Source organism: Triticum urartu, chromosome 6A (genome assembly GCF_056163025.1).
Source record: "Triticum urartu cultivar PI428250 chromosome 6A, HENAU_Tu73, whole genome shotgun sequence".
Lineage (NCBI taxonomy): Eukaryota > Viridiplantae > Streptophyta > Magnoliopsida > Poales > Poaceae > Triticum > Triticum urartu.
This window is the reverse complement of record NC_141878.1, coordinates 477451150-477460639: the sequence shown is the minus strand read 5'-3', so window position 1 is coordinate 477460639 and position 9490 is coordinate 477451150. Positions and strand designations below refer to the sequence as shown.

General features: G+C 51.2%; 1 protein-coding gene across 1 annotated transcript; it reads left to right on the top strand.

The window, feature by feature from the left end:
* The first annotated feature begins 2352 nt into the window (after positions 1–2352).
* Positions 2353–9330, top strand: LOC125514194 (ABC transporter B family member 2). Its single transcript, XM_048679475.2, has 9 exons — positions 2353–2820; positions 2945–2999; positions 3138–3313; positions 5359–5819; positions 5907–6833; positions 6919–7579; positions 7690–7937; positions 8026–8438; positions 8522–9330. Exons 1-9 carry the CDS (start codon positions 2530–2532, stop codon positions 9088–9090), a joined length of 3801 nt encoding a protein of 1266 aa, XP_048535432.2. The 5' UTR covers positions 2353–2529; the 3' UTR covers positions 9091–9330.
* The last annotated feature ends 160 nt before the right edge of the window (positions 9331–9490 follow it).

Below are 9490 nucleotides of genomic sequence, written 5' to 3'. Positions count from 1 at the left end.
TGTGTTTTTAGGGAACGAACTGTTGAACAAGATGAAATACTATTGAATAATATATTGAGCAATGATAATGATTGGACTCTTCCTGAACCACCACCTAAGCCAACTCCGAAGAAGAGGGGTATTCTATTTCTCAGTCCTGAAGATATGTAAGAGGCAAAGAAATCTATGAAAGAAAAAAGGTATTAAAGCTAAAGATGTTAAGAATTTACCACCTATTAAGGTATTCTTCCGGTATTCGAGAGTTGCATAATCTCATAGTCAAAGGAATATGTATTTGACATGAAGAAAGCAATAGCAATAAACTGAACGATCAATATGCTAAGCTAACGGGCGGGTCTTTTCCATCACATCATTCTGCTAATGATGTGATCCCATTATCAAATGACAACATATGTCAATGGTTAGGAAACCTTAACCATCTTTGAACAACGAGCTAGTTTAGTAGAGGATTACTAGGGACACGGTATTTGTTTATGTATTCACACATGTATTTAAGTTTTCGATCAATACAATTCTAGCATGAATATAAACCTTTATCATGAATAAGGAAATATAAAATAACAATTTTATTATTACCTCTAGGGCATATTTCCTTCAGATTATTTATCTCACTCTGTAAGGTTTCAATCTGAAAGCCTCATGCTTCACCATGTTCGTGCTTGTGGATTAACAACCTCCGACAATTTATACATGACATGATTTATGCTCCCTCTGTTCCACAATGCAATGAATATTTCTTTTTTCGAAAGTCAAAGATGTCCACATTTGACAAAGTTTCTAGAATAAACTATCAATATCCAAAGTACTAAATAAATAAACTATAAAAGTACACGTGGGTGTTGACTTTTTTAAAACTTGGTCAAACATTGATACGCTTCACTTTTTAAAACAAAGTATGTACTATATTTTAGAACGCGAGGAGTATTAATTAGCATATGGTTCCACGCCTAGGGAGCACGGTCTCTACCTGAACTTAATTGGCACTAAAACAATAAGACAAGATGAGAACAAAGTTTTTCTGTGAAAATAATTTGGCTAATTGTCACCGGGTCGCTGATGTATACAGCTGGTCAGGCCTTAATGCAGCATTAATGTTACACTAAAATGAAAACCGAGATCAATCACTTGTACATATATCTTGATCCTCGCATTCCCGTCTCTTCCTCTTAGAGGCCGCTATAAACATGCTTCATTCCCTTTTCTCTTGTTCGTCAGTGCAAAGCATTGCTTTTATTTCAAATATGTTCCTTCTATTTTGATTCTAACTGCGCATCTGAATGATCAATATTGAAAACCAGAAGCCATATAATTTGGTGCAGCGCCGCAGCTTCCAAGTATTTCTCACTTCCACTACCCTTTAATTGTTATTGCATACCATTATTGTTGGTGGTTTGTACTATTTGTATGTGACCAAGGTAAGTTATGAAATATTGGTTGGTCAATCATAGAGCTATATGATTATTGTAGATGAATACTACAATCAGAAGCCGCAATTACGCAAATCATAGTTTTGAATTAGTTTTGTAGATGAATGTTATCATGTCCATCCAGTACTGTAGTTTAACCCTGCAGGCCTGGGACATGTGTGACGTCAACCACTACTTGTGACGCCAACCACTACTTTGGATACATCTTTTGTAGTGATGCTAACATATCATTTAACAATAGTTGTAAAAAAAACTAAGTAATATGCTACCAGGCAAATGAGGATGTGTCTTAGTATCTGGACATATCCTACAATGCAATAAAGGGTGTTCTCACCCTAGAATTATGTAAGCCAAAATATAGAAGGCCCACGAACTGAGCAACGACCCCCGACCCGCAAATAGAGCGGTAAGGAATCTATTCATGAATAAACTATCAAACAAATAAACGGTAGGAAGGTAGAACGGCGCAGCAAGGCGCGGTATGCTTCCAGTGTATATCCATACCCGATGAATTTTCATTGGTTTTGGATCTAAGCATGATTTTCTGCCCATGGATTGTTTTCGTAGGCGGGCAGAGAATGTCTCGATGGATTTGGTTATGGAACGAAAACAGAGAAGGAGGCCTCCCATTTTATATATGTAAAAATGCACGCGTATTAATTAATCTTGGTCAGCCCACCAAACTGCAGTGAAGAGACATCTGAAGCTCTGACATGAGGGTAACTTTGTAGCCGAATCCAACGGCAGCTCTGAGACAAATCCCCTCCACCACTGCACCAGCTTGGGCCTGACCCGGTGGCCCTAGGAGCGATCGAGTTTAACTGCCGAACCCCTTCGACCCTGCTCAGCTCAGCTGCTGTGCTCTACCACGCGGATCGCCTCTTCGGCGGTGGCCTACGGCTACCTACGCAGGCGCACGGCGCGCCCACAGCTAACATGGAGGCAAGTTACAACCACTCCAACGGGTGTCCAAGCCAGTCTTTAAAGCCCTACCATCCCACGCACACACGCGCAGATCCTTCTCCACCCACAGTCTCAATCACGACGAACGAGCACGGCTCGACCCATCGATCTCCGCCGTGGAGCCAGTGAGGACGACGACATGAGCTCGTCGGTGCACGGCGTCGGCCAGAACCAGAACGAGGCGGGAGGCGGCGGCGGCGATAATGGCAGAAAGAAGGCGGGGGCGGAGGAGAAGGTGGAGAAGGTGCCGTTCATGAAGCTCTTCTCGTTCGCCGACCGGTGGGACTACGTGCTGATGGCGGTGGGCTCGGTGGGCGCGTGCGCGCACGGCGCCTCCGTGCCCGTCTTCTTCATCTTCTTCGGCAAGCTCATCAACATCATCGGCATCGCCTCCTTCTTCCCCGCCATGGTCTCCGGCCGCGTCGCCAAGGTACGTGCCCCCATGCACAAACCGGCATTGTTGGCTGGCTCCTTCAATTACCCGGCCAGCGACGACGACGCGCGGTGGTAGGTTAACCATTGTTTCTGTTTCGGCCGTCGTTTTCGTTTCGCAGTACTCGCTGGACTTCGTGTACCTGGGCGTGGTCATACTCTTCTCGTCGTGGACCGGTGAGCGCGTCTTCTCAATGCAACCGAGCTGATCTTGTCCGGATGCACATCTGTGCAGAGGGGACAAAGACGCAAAACGTTAGTAGTACGTGCTCTCATCACGCGCATGGCTCCATGCGCTTGCTTTGCTTGCTGCAGAGGTGGCGTGCTGGATGCACACGGGGGAGCGGCAGGCGGCGAAGATGCGGCTGGCGTACCTGCGGTCGATGCTGGACCAGGACATCGCCGTCTTCGACACCGAGGCGTCCACCGGCGAGGTCATCAACGCCATCACCAGCGACGTCCTCGTCGTCCAGGACGCCATCTCCGAGAAGGTGCGTACGCTCCTCCACTCCATGCATGCGCGTGCTGCCGCCTTTCTTGCCGTTGCGCTGGCCCATGCCAAACCGGCCGGCCGGAGAGAGAGAAGCGGGGATGGTGGTGGTGAGCTCAGCTCAGTCCGTCGATATGGTGGGGAGTTATGAGAGTTGGTGAAGGGCATTGAAGGCGTTGGGGGTGCAGGACAGCGGGAGGAGGATCAAGTCATCCATCGAACCACTATACACTATAGCTCCGTCATGTAGATTGGATTCTACGTCACGGGATACACTCCCGGTCGAATTCCACCCGCCTTTGCGCTCCCTCCAACTGAATTTCACGTCAGGCGCGAGTGCGTGACACAGCCGCGATGCATATTCAGGCACACGCATCTCTCCTGCCGTAAAAAGAAAGTACTAGTAGATGAAGATTTTCAAAATCAAATGCGCTGATTTGTCATTAAATTTTGCATCGGCACGTACGTACGTACAACATCTTGTCCCATGCATCCAGTAACTTCCTTCGATAAAATATCTAAAATTTTCAAGTCCGGTGAAATGTGAATTTTCACCAGATTCATATTCCCAACTCATGTGTACTGTCTACGGGGAACTCGTTGCTTATTCTACTCGCCACTCTTTTTTCCTACACTGCAAAGAGATAAATGTGATTTGATGCACGACTCTGTCTCTCTCTTTCCAGATTGACATGGATCACAATAAATGAAGGTCTTGATCCACCGACTGTTTAGATAGAGCACAACGCGCACGCACTGTTCCCATCTGTCCTACTGTAGTGGCTTGATCTGATCCGGGCACACGACCTATATATGCATGCTTATTTATGACCAGTGGACGGTTTATGTTGCAATAGCAACAGTTCTCTATCATGAGCTGGCTATCACTGTCTGTCATAAAAATTCTCTACTCTTTGCTACAGTCGTATACTGGCCACTCTGGCCATAAAAAAAATCGTACGATCGTACCGAGGGCAAAAATGAATACGCTCCTTCAAGTAGAAAGAGCACTGCTATGGACGACATTGTGTTCACGATTCCACGACATATATCACATCCTCCATGCATGTATCAAAGTGAAGCAAACGACTGGATTGCCCGTCGTGGAGCAATCGTGCAAACATGCATCGTCCACACAACAATTCCGAAGTAGAAATGTTCTCCTTCGGGTGATTATTCGAAAAAATGGCCAACGTTTAGTGGTTTCTCCACGTTAACATTATGAGGATTGGTTTTTACCAAATACGACGGGTTAGAAGTCCGATCCTGTCATAAGATCGGACTAATGTGGAAAATCAAATAGTCGTGACATTTTTCCACATTTTCTAAGGATTCTCAGAAGTTCTAGAAAGAAAAGATATTGAAATCCAAGCAAAGACACAGAGCTTACCCTCTCTAACATGTGATACATTTTCAGAGGTTTCTAAGTTACAAACTATTGCACCAAGTTATGCGGAAAATATAGTTTACACCCAAAATTGTTTTGTGCACATAATACGTCTTTTTTATATACTTGTGTGCAACGACATTGTTCGATTTAATCAACAAGCTATGGGTACTACATGATCCATAAGTTGTCACCATTGTAATTCTTTTTCTTTTGGGGCAGGTCTTTTTTTATAGCTAGGACTGTTCATTGTAATTGTAATTCACGAAAAAAACACTCCATCCGATCGATATTAACTTGTCATTGATTTAGTTAAAAAAATGAATTGGGGGAGTAGAAAAGAAATGTTTTCTCTGCTTCGAGGAGAATTCTAGTGGTCATCCTGATAAACGTGTCACGTACATCTCGACCTTGCTTCTGCTCTTGTGGACTCTGCTCCCCATAATGCTCTGTGGGGCCGGCATGAGAGGATCGCTTAATCGCACGGCCTTCTGCAGACCTTCACACCTCGCAGAGGCGTGAGCGTGACCAGCTGCTGCTACTCTCTTTTTTCTTTTTTTTTACCTCACCAGTTGACCGGTCAATTTGATCACCATTGCAGTCTCGGTGAACATGTTGCTCGTGCTGACAAATTAAGCCGTGTGTCCGTGTGGCCGCAGGTGGGCAACTTCATGCACTACATCAGCCGGTTCCTGGCCGGGTTCGCCATCGGCTTCTCGCGCGTGTGGCAGATCAGCCTCGTCACGCTCGCCATCGTGCCGCTCATCGCCATCGCCGGCGGCACCTACGCCTACGTCACCATCGGCCTCATGGCGCGCGTCCGCAAGTCCTACGTCAAGGCCGGCGAGATCGCCGAGGAGGTGATCGGCAACGTGCGCACGGTGCAGGCCTTCGTCGGCGAGGAGAAGGCCGTGAGGACGTACCGCGAGGCGCTGCTGCGAACGTACAAGTACGGCAAGCGGGGCGGCCTCGCCAAGGGCCTCGGCCTCGGCTCCATGCACTCGGTGCTCTTCCTCTCCTGGGCGCTGCTCGTCTGGTTCACCGGCATCGTCGTCCACAAGCGCATCTCCAACGGCGGCGAGTCCTTCACCACCATGCTCAACGTCGTCATCGCCGGCCTGTGAGTACAGTGCAGACCTTCATTCCCACGTCCATGTCGACCATGGCTAGCTAATGGATGTCGATTATGTGCAATGTGCGCGCGCAGGTCGCTTGGCCAGGCGGCGCCCAACATATCGACGTTCCTCCGGGCGAGGACGGCGGCGTACCCGATCTTCCAGATGATCGAGAGGAGCACCGTGAACAAGAGCAGCTCCAGGGCCGGCCGCACGCTGCAGGCGGTGGAGGGCAACATCCACTTCCGCGACGTGCGGTTCGCGTACCCGTCCCGCCCGGACGTGGTCATCCTCGACCGCCTCAGCCTGGACTTCCCGGCCGGCAAGATCGTCGCCCTCGTCGGCGGCAGCGGCTCCGGCAAGAGCACCGTGGTCTCCCTCATCGAGCGGTTCTACGAGCCGCTCTCCGGCGCGGTCCTCCTCGACGGGCACGACATCAGGGACCTGGACGTCAAGTGGCTGCGCGGGCAGATCGGGCTCGTCAACCAGGAGCCGGCGCTGTTCGCGACGAGCATCCGGGAGAACATACTCTACGGCAAGAGCGACGCCACCGCGGACGAGATCGACCACGCGGCGAAGCTGTCGGAGGCCATCACCTTCATCAACAACCTCCCCGAGCGGTACGAGACGCAGGTCGGCGAGCGAGGGATACAGCTCTCTGGAGGGCAGAAGCAGCGGATCGCCATCTCGAGGGCGATACTCAAGAACCCATCCATACTGCTCCTCGACGAGGCCACCAGCGCGCTCGACGCCGAGTCCGAGAAGAGCGTGCAGGAGGCGCTGGACCGCGTCATGGTCGGCCGCACCACCGTGGTGATCGCGCACCGGCTGTCCACCATCAGGAACGCCGACACCATCGCCGTCGTGGACGGGGGCAGGATCGTCGAGACCGGCACGCACGAGCAGCTCATGGCCAACCCTCTCAGCGCCTACTCGTCGCTGATCCAGCTGCAGGAGGCTGCTCAGCTTCAGCGCAAGCCCTCTTTCTCGCACAGCACGAGCATCACCAGGCCACTAAGGCACGTGTCCGTACATGGCATCGACATTGTTTCGTGCAGGCGGTCAGCGTGAGCTAACTAATAGTCATTTTTAACATGGTTTCAGCTTCAAGTATTCGAGGGAGCTGTCAAGGACGAGCAGGGGTGGCAGCTTCCGCTCCGACAAGGACTCGATAAGCCGGTACGGCGCCGGGGAGGCGAACGACGAAGGGCAGGGCAAGGGGAAGCCCGTGTCCATGAAGAAGCTCTACTCCATGGTGCGGCCGGACTGGGTGTTCGGCGTGTCGGGCACCCTCAGCGCGTTCGTGGCGGGCGCCCAGATGCCGCTCTTCGCCCTGGGCGTGACGCAGGCGCTGGTGTCCTACTACATGGGGTGGGAGACCACCAAGAGGGAGGTGCGCAAGATCGCCACGCTCTTCTGCGGCGGCGCCGTGCTCACCGTGGTGTTCCACGTGATCGAGCACCTCAGCTTCGGCATCATGGGCGAGCGGCTCACGCTGCGCGTCCGGGAGAAGATGTTCGCGGCCATCCTGCGGAACGAGATCGGGTGGTTCGACAGCACCACCCACACCAGCTCCATGCTGGCGTCGCGGCTCGAGACCGACGCCACGCTGGTGCGCACCATCGTCGTCGATCGCTCCACCATCCTGCTGCAGAACGTCGGCATGATCGTCACCTCGCTCATCATCGCCTTCATACTCAACTGGAGGATTACGCTGGTCGTGCTCGCCACGTATCCCCTCATGGTCAGCGGCCACATCAGTGAGGTGAACACAGCTTCATCTTGATTTTAACCATGTTGGTGTATATTTCAGTGGCCTCGCCGACTCTTCTTTGGCCTAATCAGAATGATGTCGATTATGATGTGCTGCAACAGAAAATGTTCATGAAAGGATACGGAGGGAACCTTGGCAAGTCGTATCTGAAGGCCAACATGCTCGCCGCCGAGGCGGTGAGCAACATGAGGACGGTGGCCGCCTTCTGCGCGGAGGAGAAGGTGATAAAGCTCTACGCTGATGAGCTCAAGGAGCCCGGGAAGCGGTCCTTCCGGCGAGGACAGGGAGCCGGCGTCTTCTATGGAGTCTCTCAGTTCTTCCTCTTCTCTTCCTATGCGCTGGCTTTATGGTAAGTAAATTGTTACTGAAACACAGCCCAGCTCAGTCTAAACCTGCTGTACTCCAAGAGCAACTGGTGAAATGTTTGAAAATTTCAGGTACGGTTCGCATCTGATGAGCAAGGAGTTGGCCACCTTCAGGTCCGTGATGAAGTCCTTCATGGTGCTCATAGTGACAGCGCTGGCAATGGGCGAGACGCTGGCGATGGCGCCGGACATCATCAAGGGGAACCAGATGGCGTCCTCGGTGTTCGAGATCCTGGACAGGAAGACCGAGGTCCAGATCGACACCGGCGACGACATCAAGAAGGTGGAGGGAGTGATCCAACTGCGGGACGTTGAATTCCGTTACCCGTCGAGGTCGGAGGTGGCCGTGTTCAAAGGTCTCGACCTCCTGATGAAGGCCGGCAAGAGCATGGCGCTCGTCGGGATGAGCGGCTCCGGCAAGAGCACCGTTCTCTCGCTCATCCTCCGCTTCTACGATCCGATCGCCGGAAAAGTTTTGGTCGATGGTATTTTGTTGTTCAAATTTCAAACGTGACAGCTTCTGTTCCAGATAAGCGGGCTGAACAAAGTACAATGATGGATTTTGCAGGAAAGGACATCAAGAAGCTTAAGCTGAAGTCGCTGAGGAGGCACATCGGCCTGGTGCAGCAAGAGCCGGCGCTGTTCGCGACGACGATCTACAAAAACATCCTCTATGGCAAGGACGGCGCGACAGAGGCCGAGGTCATCGAGGCGGCGAAGCTGGCGAACGCGCACACCTTCATCAGCTCGCTGCCGGAGGGGTACCAGACCAAGGTCGGGGAGCGCGGCGTGCAGCTGTCGGGCGGGCAGAAGCAGCGCATCGCCATCGCGCGCGCCATCGTCAAGGACCCGGCCATCCTGCTCCTGGACGAGGCGACGAGCGCGCTGGACGTGGAGTCGGAGCGTGTGGTGCAGCAGGCGCTGGACAGGGTGATGAAGAACCGGACAACAGTGATGGTGGCGCACCGGCTGTCGACGATCAAGAACGCCAACGTCATCTCGGTGATCCAGGACGGCAAGATCATCGAGCAGGGGGATCACCAGCACCTGATCGAGAACAAGAATGGCGCCTACCACAAGCTCGTCAACTTGCAGCAGCAGCAGCAGCAACAGCTGCAGGGGGGGCAGAGCTCATGAGCTCCCTGGGGAAGAACCATGTGCTTCTGTATCCAGCTGGGCTTCCCTCAAGTTCATCGAATGTAAAAGCTGTGCTCTACATTTTCTTTTTCTTAAAGTGTGTGTTCACCATTATACAGGGAGAAGTGCTCTCATGTTGATTTCTTTGTAGCAGTAGATAGTAATTGCAAATTTTCATTTAGGATTATATAAATTTATATATATATATGGATGTTGCTGGGTGATAAAAGTTTTTTTTAATTATATAGCATTGCAGCCCCTGCTCCATTCAATTGAAGCAAGTTATAAACGTTTCATTACACTTCATAGTTTTTTCTTTAGCCCAAGCTGTTCTTTGCTGCTCACTCCATCTGGAAATACTTGTCATAGAAATATTTCCAGAGAGGGAGTACTTTTTTTA

What these genes read in the sequence shown, in the direction of transcription:
- LOC125514194 (XM_048679475.2), top strand. Translation starts at nt 2,530, where the DNA reads ATGAGCTCGTCGGTGCACGGCGTCGGCCAGAACCAGAACGAGGCGGGA. An exon ending in ACTCTTCTCGTCGTGGACCG is followed by an intron (nt 3,000 to 3,137) that starts GTGAGCGCGTCT and finishes TGCTTGCTGCAG; the next exon opens with AGGTGGCGTGCTGGATGCAC. An exon ending in AGCATCACCAGGCCACTAAG is followed by an intron (nt 6,834 to 6,918) that starts GCACGTGTCCGT and finishes ACATGGTTTCAG; the next exon opens with CTTCAAGTATTCGAGGGAGC.